Source organism: Salvia splendens, chromosome 5, assembly GCF_004379255.2.
Source record: "Salvia splendens isolate huo1 chromosome 5, SspV2, whole genome shotgun sequence".
NCBI lineage: Eukaryota > Viridiplantae > Streptophyta > Magnoliopsida > Lamiales > Lamiaceae > Salvia > Salvia splendens.
The window spans coordinates 11,112,639-11,128,777 of record NC_056036.1 but is presented as its reverse complement, the minus strand read 5'-3'; the positions used below and the strand labels follow the sequence as shown (position 1 = coordinate 11,128,777).

At 34.7% G+C, this 16,139-nt stretch overlaps 4 protein-coding genes across 4 annotated transcripts; 1 reads left to right on the top strand and 3 right to left on the bottom strand.

Annotated features, from left to right (window-relative positions):
- Positions 1–270: 270 nt before the first annotated feature.
- LOC121803790 (glycine-rich cell wall structural protein 1.0-like) lies at positions 271–947 on the bottom strand. The gene is made up of 2 exons (XM_042203395.1): positions 728–947; positions 271–587 (listed from the first exon to the last, which is right to left on the bottom strand). The coding sequence occupies exons 1-2, from the start codon at positions 945–947 to the stop codon at positions 271–273; spliced, it is 537 nt and encodes a 178-aa protein (XP_042059329.1).
- A 3,757-nt stretch (positions 948–4,704) lies between these two features.
- On the top strand, positions 4,705–5,364 carry LOC121802537 (desiccation protectant protein Lea14 homolog). Its single transcript, XM_042202223.1, has one exon. It carries the CDS (start codon positions 4,747–4,749, stop codon positions 5,239–5,241), a length of 495 nt encoding a protein of 164 aa, XP_042058157.1. The 5' UTR covers positions 4,705–4,746; the 3' UTR covers positions 5,242–5,364.
- Positions 5,365–9,712: 4,348 nt separating this feature from the next.
- Positions 9,713–11,663, bottom strand: LOC121802910 (60S ribosomal protein L8). The gene is made up of 2 exons (XM_042202602.1): positions 11,143–11,663; positions 9,713–10,231 (listed from the first exon to the last, which is right to left on the bottom strand). The coding sequence occupies exons 1-2, from the start codon at positions 11,580–11,582 to the stop codon at positions 9,889–9,891; spliced, it is 783 nt and encodes a 260-aa protein (XP_042058536.1). The 5' UTR covers positions 11,583–11,663; the 3' UTR covers positions 9,713–9,888.
- A 2,136-nt stretch (positions 11,664–13,799) lies between these two features.
- On the bottom strand, positions 13,800–15,044 carry LOC121802150. Its single transcript, XM_042201734.1, has 2 exons — positions 14,513–15,044; positions 13,800–14,021 (listed from the first exon to the last, which is right to left on the bottom strand). The coding sequence occupies exons 1-2, from the start codon at positions 14,922–14,924 to the stop codon at positions 13,978–13,980; spliced, it is 456 nt and encodes a 151-aa protein (XP_042057668.1). The 5' UTR covers positions 14,925–15,044; the 3' UTR covers positions 13,800–13,977.
- Between the last annotated feature and the right edge of the window lie 1,095 nt (positions 15,045–16,139).

The following is a 16,139-nucleotide window of genomic DNA, read 5'->3' as shown; positions in this document are numbered from 1 at the left end:
GATACTCCTCCCACATTGTGAACTTCGGCCAGCCCTCTGTGTTGTATTGGCCCATTGACAGGGCCCTCACGTCTGCTTCGCTTCGGCCACTCTCAGCATGCATAAGGTTGTTCTGGTTTATGCATGCGAACCGCTTGGTAGGCGGGAGAATCCGAGACCACTTTTTGCGGATCTGTTCTGGATCGCGCTCTCGAGCGCCCCGCGGCTTGAACTCGTCGTACGCCATCAGGACGCGCCTCCAGAAGCTCCCCTCGGTCTGATCGATGCCCACTATGGGGTCCGATGTGTGGCATCCCAAGCCCTCACCACGGCAATGGACTCCGCTTTCGTGTAGAGCTTGCCCCGTTTGTTCCCTGAGCCACGGCCACTGCTGACGCCGCTTCCCTCGCCACCGCCGCTGCCGACGCCACTGCCGGAGCTGCCACCGGCGCTTCCCGATCCACCGCCACCGCGTCCGCCGCTCCTTCCGCCACCGCCACCGCGTCCGCCGCTCCTTCGGGTCGGAACGAGCGTTTCCACCCGTGCAACTGGCGTATTTGGGATGCCGGAACTGAGCAGCCCCATCATGGTATCCAGTGCGTCTTGACCTGCTTCGGTGTAAGGAGAGTGACTGGATGGGAAATGGGACTCCGGACGTGGCTGGTTAAGCGCGTCAAGGTTTGGTATGTAATCTCCAAACAATGACCGACTCAGATTCCGCTGAAAAGGTGGGGGCGTTGGAGAAGACCTCCATGACTGAAATGGATGAGGGTTTGGACTCGATGCCCACGACGAGGGGTTTGACTCCAACTCCACGGCTGGGACAGAGACCCGCCATAGCCTGACAGCTGAGAAGGATAGCCGCCATATCCCGACGGCTGAGTAGGATAACCGCCATATCCCAGTGAAGGATTGCCGCCATAGCCCGATTCCTGCGAGTCGGGTGATTCATCGTCTCCACTATGCATTTTTAGAGAGTGAAAGTGTAGATAGTGAATGAAGGGAAAGTGTGTGAAAATGGTGAAAAATGGGAGGTGGGGGAGTGGTATTTATAGAGTGAATTTTGAAAAAAAAAAGAAAAATTCGAGGACCACCGGCGCGCCTATAGGCGCGGGGAAAGGCCGCCTGGCGCGTCCTCGCCCCGGTTTCGCCGAATGCTGGTCCGCCCCAAAATTCTCGCCCGCCCCGGGGCGGACGTCGCCTACACTATGGTTCACCCCACGCCCGTCCCAACCCCCGGCTATAGCCACGGCTATCCATAGTGGATACCCTTATCTTCTTTTCTTCTCCAATGTTGTCCTTATTGTTTGCAATGCCACTGCTGCTCTTTTTTCTGCATTTTGGCAATTTGTTAGAACTCATTTTCAGAGATACAGTATGTAAAAACGTTTTTATAATTATTCTTTTCCTCTGCTTATTGAAAGTCAAAATTCTTAGCAATTAGATATATTACATGCTTGATTGTTTAGGTCTGCAGGTATATGTTGGTCAATACGATAAGGAGATTATATGTAGTTTAGGGTTCATCTACTGAATAATTAAATAATTACAGTTGTAGATTTGACAATTTTGTACATTTTGGGACTAGGGTTTGTTCTTCTTCCGATTGGCACTTTGTTGGTCTCCTAATTCCATTATTTTTCTATTGAAAACGGTGAAGAAAAGCATTATTAGTATAGAAATCGGGTTATAAAAGTTTATGCATGTTCATAGAATCCTGCAATACAATTGATCTCAGCCAACTATATGTAATCAATAGGTTTGGTTGATATTATATACATTCATCGAAGAAAATTGCTCCTTATTCTGTCAATTTCGCGCCGGAGATTGTTTCACAGAACAGGTAGTGGGTTTTTAGGATGTGCTTCGTTTGGGGATCTTATGACGCCTGGAGGCAGGAATTAGTTTCGATATATTGGAATCTGTTGTCGTTTTAGACTATTTTGGTAGATTTTCAGTCGGTGTTGGGTTGATGTCTTGACATCTCCCAAAAAACGATTATAGCAGCTTGAGGTTTTCTCTCCGTCGTCGTTTTTTTGTTCAGTGGAGTCGTCTCTGTCGCTATCGCCGACAGATCTTGAAACGCAGCCATTGGGCGCTTGGGTTATAGGGTTTGAGAGGTTGGGGATGAGCCGGCGGTGGATAGAAAGAAAGCTTCGGTTTTTTACTTTAATTATGCTTGATAATTTGGTTTAACTATATGATTTACTTAATCTAATGTATTATGTATGTGTAATATTCTTATTGTTAATGGTAAACAAATTGGGCTAATTTTAATTGGAATCAGTCCACATTATTCAAGATATGGGGGAGGATTATTTATTGGGCTCAACTTGAATAGTGTAAACTGGGCCGGTCCATATTGATTTATTTGTGTTGTAGAACATTTGCTTGTATTGTGCATATCCACCGCATTTTTCTTTAGCCTATTAATATTTAAAATGAGTAATTAGTTGTATTTGATCATGTATGTTTGTAATTAAAATTAAGTTATCTAAATAAGTTTCTTGCTGTTAGTTTTTTTTATTTTTGCTAAAAATAATTTTTATTTTTGTAGCTAATGTTGGTGGATATTATTAGTGATGTTCTTAATGTGCAACCCAATTTGTGTAATTTTACTAAGAGTAATTTGATTCCCCGTCACAAAATCAAAATGCACGTATTTTTTCACTTTTATCCCTTGAATGCTTTTTTATATTTAAATTATTTAATTATAATTGTTTAAATTTATGTAGGAATGTGTTATTTGTTACTCCATGTTTTACTTTTATTGTTCGTATTTATAGATCTCAGATTTTCAATATTATTTTTGCATAGTTTTTTATATTTATTTTTTAAAATATTATCTGCATATTATATCAAATATTTTTTATTTTTTAAGAGCTTCCTTAACGTCACGGGCCGGACCGCACCTGGGTCCCGGCCCGTGGCCCCGCACGATGGAGGTGACGAATTTGCGGCCCAGGCCAGTCCCGGCCCAGGGACGCGCCTGGGGGTCCGGCCTTGCGGGCGATGGAGCTTCCGGTTGGAGGGGGTTCGGGCCGCTCCTGTGCCCCAAGTTCTGAATTTTTATGCATTTGGAAGAGGAAGAAGATGGAGAGGGAGAAGGGCGAGATTTTTTTGCACTTTTTTTAAAATTTTTTAATTTTTTTTACACTTTTTTTAATCTTCAAATTTTTTTTATATTTTTAGTTTATAATTTATTATTTTTGTATTAAAAATAAATTTCTCGTGTTATAATTGCTCAACGTTTTCAATTTTTACAAGTAATATAGGCTGGAGTTGTGAATAGTGCAATTTAATAGTTGTGGCCCGGGATGGGGCATGCAGGGTTAGAGCAGTTGTGGCATGGGACTCAAATTTAAGGGAATGATGACGTGGAGGGGACTTGTGGCCTGAATCCGGGTCGGGGTTAAGGATGCTCTAATATGTGTTTGGTTTTAATTAGTTCTTTCAATTTCTTTTACAAGTTTTTTTTTATGTTTTAAAAACTATTAAGTATATTTATCTGTTTATTTTTGTTTACAGAATTTTGGATATTGGTAGGGGTGAGAAAAAACCGAAAACCGAATATCCGAACCGAACCAAACCGTAATTTTGAAATTCGATTAATTTTTTTCAGTTTTTCGGTTCAGTTCGGTTAGGTTTCAAAAATAAAAAAATTCGATATTTCCGTTTGGTTCGGTTCTGGGCGGAAAAAAAGCTGAAAAATCGAATTCTATTTTAAATATAATATCATATATATTATTCTATTAATTTAATATATTATATCATATATATAATATATTCTTTTAATATATTTTATATAATATGTATTATATATTAATTTTATATTATATATTTATATTCTATTAGTATATATAAATTAAAATATTATTTATATATATATATATATATATATATATATATATATTAATACATACTCCATATTTTTTTTGTTTTTCGATTTTTTTTGAAAATTTCGGTTTTTTCAGTTTTGTTCGGTTTTTAAAGCTCGGTTTTCGATTTTTCGGTTTCAGTTTTTCGGGTTCGGTTCGGTTTGGGTTTTGAACTTAATTCAGTTTTTCTGGTTTCGGTTCGATTTTTTGCCGAATGCTCACCCCTAGATATTGGTGATCCTTAGTTTATGTGTTCAAATTGTATGTTGCCGTATCTAGAGTTACAAGTCGTGAATGATTGAAGATTATAGTTTGCGATGATGAAGTTGATAATAGTGGTGATTCCACTATGTTGTTTACAAAGAAGTGTTTCAAAACTTATGAATTAATTGTCTGTGGTTTGCTTTTAGATTTTGTTTATGCTAACTGTAGTGTTGTTTTGGTCTCCATTACTTATGAAATTATTATTTATTGCAAATCTTTGTTCCTTTTATTCTGTTGTTACTTTTTTGTCTTTATTTGCACATGTTTTATTTTCTTTCTCTTTCTATTCTGTATTTATTTTTACTACTAATCTTTTATTCTAACCAACTCATACTCTTTCATCTTTATTTACACATAATTTAAAAATCTTATGGCCCGTGCCTAGCACGGGTGTTGACACTAGTTCTATTATTAAGTATGAATATTAAATGAATATATCCTTGAATGCTCCTTTGCTTAATTAAGCAGAGATCGCAAAACGCGGGGCCCCTTTTTCAAACAAACGCGTCCAATTAAAATCGTTCGCATACGCGGACCCCACACGCACACACGTATGTGTGTGTGTATATAATGAGCTTGCAGTGTAAAATGTAAATCCATCGCCAATTTGAAAAACATCAACAAAATGGACCTAATAGAGAAGGCAAAGAACTACGTCTCCGATAAGATGGCGAACGTGCCGGTGCCGGAGGCAACGGTGGCTGACGTGGATCTGAAAGGCTTCGGCCTCGACGGAATCACTCTCCTCGCCAAGGTCTCCGTCGCCAACCCCTACAGCGTCCCCATCCCGATCTGCCAGATCGCCTACGCTGTGAAGAGCAACGAGAGGGTGGTCGCCTCCGGCACCATCCCCGACCCCGGATCTCTTAAGGCCAGAGCCAGCACAGTGCTCGAGGTCACCGTCAAGGTGCCGCACAGCGCCGCCGTCAGCCTCGTCCGCGACATCGGCGGCGATTGGGACATCGATTATTGCCTGGAACTTGGCCTCATCATGGATCTCCCCGTCGTCGGGAATTTCACCATTCCGATCTCGTATAAGGGTGAGATGAAGCTGCCAACCGTTTCCGACTTTTTCTCTGGATCATCGGGTGAGACTAATGAGAAAGTCGTGACCAAATAGAGAATGTTTTTTCATTTTCTTTGTTTTATGTTAATTACCAGTTATCATCACAGTGGTTTCGATACAACGATTTCTCTCCACATTTCTTTGCATGGGAGAATGAAATAAAACAGTATTTCAATATTTTTTGCGTTTAAATCAAATGTTTGAGGCTAATTTATTTAGACTCTGTCTTTTATATGAAGTTACAATATTCTGATCTAATAGTATTAGAATTCTTTATTAGACAAATCAAAATATTAATTAAAATTTTGTATTAAAATACACAACTGAAAATAATGATGAATTTATAGTAGTATGTATTTGTCAGGTACTCAATTTTATAAGTATTTTTAATTTCAAATATATTACAGGTTTCAAATTGTAGATTTCGAAAATATTTATTGAAATTCATTTTTAAATTTAAATATATTTATGGTATCAATTCATAATTTGAAAATACTTATAATTATATTTTAGCCTATAAGAATTTTTATCATTGACAAAACTAGGAAATTAAACATATCTAGTACTTCATCTATCTAAAAAAAGTAGTTCTCGTAACGAAAGCTATTAAGTGGTTGTATAATTGTAAATAAGTTGATACTATGATAGTAATAAATTATAGTAAGAGATTTCAAAAATAGATTGATTAATTTTAGACTTTTAGTTGATTCCAAAATAAAAAATTAATATATTTTACTGATTGAAACAAAAACTTTATTATTTATAATTGAAAGCCGTCCGTTTATAGATACTTAATAAACTTTAATTGAAAGGGATAACAAAATAAAGGAGAAAAATAAACAAAAATTATTTGCGGTTGCTTCCATAACAATCAATGAAACTATAATATTATATCATTGAATGTTTAATATAGTCATACCTCATAAAGATACCTCATGCCTTTCTCACACCTTTAATAAAGGTGCGTTCAATTGCCATAAATCATTACTATATTATCCATATGAGATTAAATTATTTTAATTAAATGAGGTGACTATGTCTAATTATCATGAGACTATTTATCTAAAATTAATTTATGAGATACAATACATATTTAATAATAATATAATTTTGTTAATCAAACAGCCGCTGAATGTATAATATAGTCATACCTCATAAAGATACATTGAAGAATATATGTGAAAAAGGTCAACCCTTTTTTGGTGTATACACCCTTCGTCCATGTATGATAGTCTCATTTTAGCATTTTGAGACGTTCACAAAAATTAGTATCATTTTTATCAATAGAAAACAATTATCTTTTACTTTACCTACTTTTTCTCTTTTCTCTCATACTTTATCTCTTTTTTCTCTCTCTTCTCTCTCTCTCTCTTACTTTACTTACTTTTCTCATTCTCTCTTATTTTACCAATTTCTTATTAAAACTCGTACTATCCACAAATATGACTATTTTTTGTGTACGGAGGGAGTAATATTTTTTTTCGTAAACATATATTTCAATAAAAAATTGTCATTTTAAAAATAAACTATACTCCACATTCCACTCTAAGTGAGCATTTTTTATTTGGCATAAGATTTTTATAAAATGTAGAAAGAGTGGTGTTTATATTAAGAAGTATGTCATTTAGAATGTATATCCAAAAAAGAAAAATATATCACTTTAACAAAGAGTATTTATATTTTATGTAAAATATGATATGAATTCTTATATTTATAATAATTAATTGTATGATTAATTAGACAATTTTTTTGTCGCTGTTAAAACTTACTACAAGATTAAAATATTGAGGGTTATCTACAGCACTACTCATTTGTCCCACCTTAACGCATTTCTTTTCGCACTTATTTTGAAAAAAAAATGATATAATAAATAGTTAAAGTTGAGCGGAAAGTATAAAGTAGAAGAATGTATAATGTAGATGATACCCTCCTCTTTATTATTCTTTCTCTTACTTTTTTTTCTACTTTAACTATTTAAAACCATTTTTTCAAAGTGAAAATTTTCAAAGTGAAAAAAGAAAAGTGTCATCTAAGACTGGACGAATGGAGCTATGATTGTACATTTGAATAATTGAATTTTCCCCATGGCATCATTTGCGCTTATCTATTTCCGAAATCTTGTGTCTGATATAAATTTGAAAATGAAAAAAATAGCATGCTAAATTTGATCATACCAATCCAATTCCAAGTATATCAATTTTAAGATATGGAGTAGTAGTAATAGTTAAATTTTACCCTATTTAATTTTGTAGTAATACCTAGGCGTTGTACTGTGGACTGAGTGGATTTAAATATGCAGTGATCCCTTTGTCCTACAGAGAATAACCTACTTCTTCCTAAGTGGTAGTGCCAGATTTTATGTAATACTCCATGTTTTGTGTGCCAATTATAAATAGAATAAAGTAGAAATAGAAATAGAAATAGAAATGTTTACTTACAAATTGAGAGAGAGAGAAGGCATATGTGTATATTAATAAAGTAGAAATAGAAATGTTTACTTACAAGAAGTTGAATTTGGAAAACTAAGAATATGATGATGTTAAATTTGAGTAATTAGCAACAATTAGGATTATGTGTATATTAATATTAGTGGCCTAATGACAAACAATAAACACTTTATTTTACCAACTTGTATTAAGCCAGAAAAACTATTTTAGATGACTGCAATATGAATAAAGATTAAACATAGAACACTGCTAAACTTTATACTATGCAGCAATCTCTCTAAGATTGTTTTATTACAAAATCAAATTGAGTGACAAATGCAGCAGAAAACTAATGGAGCTATCAAGCTAGAAGGTAAGCATAGCATGCAAAACGATCTTAAATTGCATTCAACTTCCATCATATTTCTTTGGTAAAGCGACAATCCACCATTCTATTATATGATCTAAAGCTCACAAGTCACACAAATCAGTTGTGTGTAGCCTCAAATATTGTCATCACAGTGAAGGTTTGGCTGTAATGACGATCAATATAAAAAAAGCAAAGAATAGAATTAGCATAAAGCAAGCAGCACCATCCTCTAAAACGGAGCGTGTCAAAGATGCTAGTATAATATGTTTCCTATAACTCCACAAAAATAATAATAATATCACAAGTCAGCAAAATTTATGAACATTTGGCAAATTTCTCATTTTGGGTGATTTTAGCTTTTCTTTTTATATTCTTTGAAACGGAAATACACGAATGTTAATGGCGTGTTTAACCATTGGCGTTAAACACGGCATTATCATTAGTGTGTTTCACTTTCATAGAATATTAAAAAAAAGGTTCCCATTCACTTAACTTCTTTTCTAAATCATCCAAAACGAGAAGTTTTTACACATATACAAATAAGCACACATAGTTAGAATTGTTTTTTTTGTTCTCTCCTTTTGCAGAAGACAATCAAATGAAAGGCAAAGATTGTAGCTTGAATACCAACATAGGCCAAGGTTAGCACTACTGCTATATTAAACACGTCACGCCCAAACAATACGAATATAACCAATATAGTATTAAAAACTATGAGAAACGAATTTCAGAATCAAAGTATATTATATTCCGAGCGAAGTGATGGGAAAAAAGTGTAACTCAATCAGGCCAAAACAGGGAACACTGTTAACAGTGGTGTGAAAACTAATTTATGGTGTGATTGAGAGAGAGATATTTACCACGGACGAATATATTTGTAGAGGGTTCGGCGGGAGGAGGCTTAGATTGAGGTAGATTAAAGGGAAGGCTGGAAAAACAAGAGCACAAACCAATCTCACTTTGTTGAAGAAAAAATTTAATGAAATATTAATCTCATTTTTTATATACTCCTTCCGTTTTTCAAATATAGAAAACCTTTGAATGACATAAGTTTTAATATAAAATAAATAAAAATAAGAAATAGAAAAATGAAAAAGGACAGTGAAAAAGTGTAAGTGTAGTGTGAGTTGTGGAGTCACATTATTAGTAGTGTGTTAATAATATAAGTTGTAAATAAAATGACGTGTAAAGATAATTTAATGTTTAAAAATTTTCTATAATGAAATATTTTTATTTATAAGAAATTGACAAAAAGTGTGAGAGTTTGTATTTTTAAAAAACAATACTAGAATATTAATTTCATAGCTAAATATGAATATACTAATTTAGTGGAATGTGGTGAATGAAGGAATATACCGGACTCCAGACTGATAGTATTTTCTAAGCGTTTGCACAGAGAAAGTAAATCGCATGCATTACTTCTCTCTGTGGCCTTAAGTCTGTCTTCTGATATTACAAGCATCTGATTTGGAACGTGCAAATTGGGCAACTCTTTGCGACTTTTGCAGTAAAAACACTCAAAATTGCTGCTGCTACTACAAAAATTAAACAAGCAAAGTATTATTGAAGCCCCTCAACCAATCAGCATGTACTCGAGGAACAATAGCACAAGTATGAATACTCGCACAAATACTCCAATACCCATCTACTCTTGAAGTCTACACAAACTTCAGCACATAGTAGTAGGAACAAACTAACAATTAAAGCAGGTTACTTACACGCTCCAGAGTAAAGACTGTAACATAGGAATCAAAATGGCATCACAAAAAGTAACAATCTTCATAGTCCCACAAAAAAACAAGAACAGAATATTATACTCCAGTATTCTTAATCCCACAAAAACTACTAAATCTATAACCATGATATGTCGTAAGATAATTAAGCAACTCATCCAAAAACACTAGCTTAAGCCTTGTCAGCCTTAGCAGCTGTAGCAGCAGCTTGACCACGGAGCCGACCAGTCCTCCTGGCTGCAATAAGACCGACCTTCTGTCCAGGTGGTGCATCACGACGCACAGTACTGGCATGACCAATATGTTGATGGTTACCACCACCATGGGGATGCTCCACTGGGTTCATGGCAACACCACGGACCTTGGGCCATGAGTTTCTCTTCACCCTGAACTTGTGATACGCATTTCCTGCCTTCAACATGGGCTTCTCAGTACGCCCTCCTCCAGCAACCTGACCAATCATTGCACGGCAGCCACTCGGAACAATCTTTTTGGCTCCGGATGGGAGCTTAATTCTGCACCCAAAGTAAAGCTTGTCAAGCTAACAATCCAAAAGACATATTAACAACATAATACACCAAAGCTTGTCAAGCTAACAATCCAAAAGACATATTAACAACATAATACACCAAAGCCTGTCAAGCTAACAATCCAAAAGACATACCAACAACATGATACATCTGTAGAATCAAAATATAAATTATAGTACTAGCATGCCATATCGTAGTAGCAAAAACAAAACTATACCATGCAATTTATTCTAACATGACACCAAGAAAACACATATGGCTACTGTCCTCAAACATTAACTAAAGTTTTAAAATTGTTAGGATACATCACAAGTAAAAACATACCAAATGTCAGGATGCATAAAATGTACTATAAGCATACCAATCAAAAGCTTATATATCTGTAAACCTTTGGGGTCCATTTGATACTTAAACTCAGAGATAATAAGACAGTAAAGTGAAGTTAAAAACAACATTTCTTGGCTTTCCTTATGTATCAAACAGACCCTTAATCTGAAAACCAGAATATCTCAAATTGAGGCCTAAAATTTATGTACGAATACATGCGTCTCAGGATTTTCATCAGGGGAGAGGCAAACACCAGTGCACTAATCGTAATTAGATTCTAATTGGGATTGTGAAGGGACACAAAGGTTATGCCTTCAACAGAAAATGCTGATACATATTTGACAATCAGATGACGCGCAGCTAGTCAGTTATTAAATAGAGCAGAACAGTCGAACTAATATGGAGCAAATTAAGCATTAAATGGCCAAACATATAACTCAGAGAATACGTGGAATAAGTCATGTGTTGCGAATCACCTCACTCTCCCCAAAGGATCGACCGATTCATGAAATTGTTAATAAGCATCACAATTAAATTACTAGTTAATACGAGCACATCAATAATTATACCTAGAGGTTCCATTATCGGGATTGTGCGAGATGACGATAGCGTAGTCACCAGAAGCCCTAGCGAAAACACCACGGTCACCGACATGGTGCTCGACGTTGCAGATGACAGCTCCCTCGGGAACGGATCTGAGGGGCAAAACGTTTCCGACGACGAGGTTAGCCTTCTTTCCGCAGTAGACGAACTGGCCAGTGTACATACCCTCAGCTGCGACGAATAGCTCCTTCTGGTGCTGGAATCGGAAGGGGTGGCGGAAGGTGACGCGGGCGAGGGGCGCACCGCGGCCGGGGTCGTGGATGATCTCGGTGACGACTCCCTTGAGGTAGCCGTTGCGCTCGCCGAAGTCGAGGGAGCGGAATCGGGCCGGACCCTTGCGGTGGTGGGTGTGGGACTTGAACACCGAACCCGCACCCTTACGCTGTGCCCGGATTACACGACCCATTTTCGCAGAATGATGTGTGTGTGTGTGAGAAAGGTGGAGCGGCGGAGGAGAAATAGGAAGATGAATCTGCGGATTGGGGAAATAGGGTTTTACAATTGTGGGCCTGGGCCCAGATTAATATCACCCCAAATTCATTTCAATATATATAAATGATTACGACAATAAATTTGAAACTAAATTCAAACCTCTATATCATGTAGTAGCATATTTATCCCAATTATCCAACAAATCTTCTAAAGTAGTTACAAAGAATTCAAATTTAGAAGGATAAAAAATCATATTCCAAATGTAAAATTTCATTTTATAAGTCCAGTCGTCAATACTTTTATAAGTGCAATGGTCAGAGTGTAACAATATGCAATATGAATGAACTATTGTAAGTATATCTATCTGTATATGTCAGATCAACTTATGCTCTGAATATATTTTAGTTTGAATAATTTTTGAAGATTTATAATGATTATTTGATAGCTCTTCTAAAATAAATGGAATGATCAAGAAGATTTGTTATTAATAATGATAAATAAAACAGTAGAAAATAAGCAAAAGAAGTAGGTAGATTAAAAAATTGAAAAGCTAATATATAAGTAGAGTAATTGATTAAGGTTCATAGTGGATTTATAGAGGAAGGAGGGAGAGCACAATGATTTTGTTTAATTTTATAGACGAAGGAGGAAGAGAGCAATGATTTTGTCTAAACAAAATCAAGGTGCCTTCCGCTATGAATTTTCATCTACATGATACATTGCATTTGATAAACTTCCAAGTTTATAAGAATCTTTCATTTTGCACCATAAAGTACTTCTACCAACATATTTTCCACTTTTGTCCACTCTTTCTTTTTTTGTAATGTAGAGTTTTACAAACAGCAACTTAAAACTTGTAGGATATAAAATCTAATTAATGGAATTAGACATACACAAGTTTGAGTCAAAGATACAAACCAGATTATTGAACAAAATTTGTGAACTGGAGATTGCAGATTAGGGATGTAAAATCTAATTAATGGCATTAGACATACACATGCTTTAGTTGAGTACGCATTAGGTGTTCTTAAAGAGCTATTCTGTTAATAGATTCTTTAATTCAACTAATGTGTTTGAATAGTATTTTCTTGATGAAGTACTTGTGATGCAGACTGATGGCCAAATTAACGGTTTGATGGTGAATTGGTGATGTACCCACACAATTATTTTATGCAAATTTTATTTACTTGTATTCTCGATATATATATTTAGAAGATGATTGATACTTTCTTCGTGTCTCAGTCCCAAGGTATATGTCACACTTTTCTTTTTAGTTTATCCCCAAAAAAATATCACATTTTCTTTTTCATTTTTTTTCTCACATTAATATATAAAAATATATTCTCCACTTAACATACTCCATTCTTCCTATAAAAATATGTCATTTAGGGTTGACACGAGTTTTAATGTGTAATTTATAAAGTAAGAGAGAAGAAAAAAAATTAGTTGAAATTGTGTAATGGATGGTAGAGCTCGTTAAAAGAGAAGGAAAAAAATATTGCCATAAATGGATATGAACTATTTATATGGGACAACATGAAAATGAAATATGACATATTTCTATAGAACGGATAGAGTATAGAATAATATTTCATCTATTTTGAGATGGATGAAGTGTAAAAAAATGGATTGGGTATGAGGGAAATGGATTTATAGAGTATTGGTAACCCATACTCATATCTTACCCATGTCATATTATCACTCCATTCAATTTTGGGGGCCGCTGCAACGGTTTAAATTAGAGGAAGATGGATTGCAATGGCTGAAAACTGGGCAAAAGAAAAAATAAATCCAAAAATGAAATAAATCTTCAACGATCCACTTAATAGTCACGTCGGATAATTCTAGGATATTTTATGTTTTTGTCTTGTCGGGTGTAAAAAATTACCCACCCTATATTTTTTTTTTATGTTTTTCAAGATCACTTGTAATGTTCCTAAAAAATTATAAATAAATTCTTTCACCTAGATTAGGTTATACGTTGATGCAACATTCATCTCACCATACATTTGTAAATAAATGACAAATCTTCAACCCATCCAACTTAATCTAAAATGCAGTGCAAATTTTAAGATAATAATGCTGTAATTACATAACGTATGAGAGCAAGAAAAGATTAAAATATTAAGTGGATGCTTTGCTTTGGAGTTATGTAATCTAACCCACAAGATTAAGGCAAACAACAAGGAAAGAACAAAAGCAAGAAGACAATTTGTTCTCTCAAAATTCCTCAGGTTGTCTGTTTCCCAAATTTTTACAGTACTACTACTATTAACACACACTAATTAACTCTATACTTAGTGAAAACACTACTAATTAAACAAAAAGAAAAGTGGCAAATTTTCTTGATTTATTACTTAATACTTGAGCTACACAAAGCCCTTCTCTTTTCCTCTCAGCTCCTTCAATTTACCTGCATTCGCCCCAAACCACATTACAATTAGAATCATGGATCCATTTCAAAAGTGTAAAACAACAAAACCCAAAAAAAAGTTTGAAAACAAAATCAGTAGATTAGGATAAGTTCAACTTTTCCATTAGCCAACAAACAAGGGACACGTACACACATCTCCATAGTCAAAGTACGTAACAGAGTTCACAGGAGCTACATAGAAATTGCGTCTAATTACACAGAAAAAGAGATTCAAGAAAGACAGAAAATAAAAAATAAACTAAAATCACAGTATTTCAAGCTCCAAAGCAGAATCAGTGTCTACAGCTCATTTTTGTGCATTTGGTTCAACTTAATTTATTTAAAAATCTTCTCTTTTTCAAAAAAGCCGGCAATCCTTCTATGTTCAAATTAAATGAGACACTCAAACGACGTCGTCTAAACTGAGATTCCACTAAAATAATTCTCACCACCAAAACCCCAAAATTGAAAATCAAATCGAGGAAACTGACCCTTGGTGGAGCAATCGGGCGGATCCTCGAAGAGAGAGAGGGAGAGCTGCTTGTGAGCAAGTCCGATATCGAAGAGGATTAAGCCGGAGGTTGGGTCATTCACGATTATGTCCTTGACAGGGAGCCAGAGAAAGAGCTCTTCCTGTGAGAGGCCTTGGACGCCGGTGAGGCTGCCGTGGGTGAGATTAGCGCGCAGCTCACTCTCGTATAAAGCCATGGTGTCGAATCTGGTGAGACAAGGGCCGTCGAGGTAGACTTGGAGGAGGCCAGACGCCGAGAAGGTGTAGGACTTGACGTCCTTGGGGAAGAGGCCCGGCGGCAGGCCCATGGATTTAAGGAGGTCGTGGATGGAGGCGGAGAGGCACAGCGGGAGACAAACAAGGAGGAGGCAGAGGATTTGGAGGGGCGCCATGAGAGATAAATTATCAAACTAGAGAGAGGTGCTATTTTACTAATGAAAATTATGAAAATGATTTGGGGGTTAGGTTATCATATTCCTATTTCTTTTTTGTCGGAAAAAATCCTCTTCTACTTTATCACCATCGAACCACATAGAAAACGTTTAAATTAGGACTGTTTTATAAATAGACTGAAGTGCATAAACAGGACCTAATCTTTCACTTTCGCACATAAATAAGGTCTGATATTTATTTTATATCATTTTTGGTATCTATTAATCACATTTTTAATACTGATAAGATTTTTCACCAAAAAATGCCTTTAAATAAATGTATTTTTCCATTTATATCATAGAGGATATTTTGGGCATAAACAAAACTAGTACAAAAGTGATATTATAATTTCTTCTTTCATTCTCCTCACTTTTTATACTATTATTATTAATTAATATTAATATTTTAATATTATAAATTAATAATTAATTACTTTTTTAATATCATTCAAATATACTTAAATATAATTATAATTATATTTTTTATTATAATAATATTATTGTTATAATATAAAAACTAGTAGTAATTAATAAATAATTATTTAAATTATGAATCATATAATATTATATAATAATAACAATTATTTTTATTATTTATATTAAATTAATAACTAATCAATATAGTTTTAATAAAAATTTAAAATTGTGAATTGTATTCGTAATGATATAAAGAGTTGAATATTTTTAGTTAGGTGTTTCAACCCTAAAATGAGTATAACATAATTTAATAAAAATATTCAATTGATTTAATTACTTTAAATAATTAATTTAATTAGGTGTTTTGTTCTTAATTTCTATTATGAATACAATAAGATGTATGTATAAAACACTAAAAAGAAAGAAGAGAAAAGAAAAAAGAGGAAACATAAACTAAGGAGAAAAAAGAAAGAAGAAAGGAAGATAAAATACTAAAAAGAAAGAAGAAAATGAAGAAAAAATAAAGAAGAAGAAACTAAAGAAGAAAAAAAGAAATAAGAAAGGAAAAAAAATCACATTTTTTTACTATTTAATTGAAATTTCTAAAAATGTCCTTCATAATAAAAAAAAATCACATGTTAGGTACCCAATGTTATTTTGTCATGGGTACCAAAAACGATATAAAATAAAGATCATGTACCATTTATGTGCGAAAGTGAAATATCAGATACTATTTATGCAGTTCACTCTTATAAATAA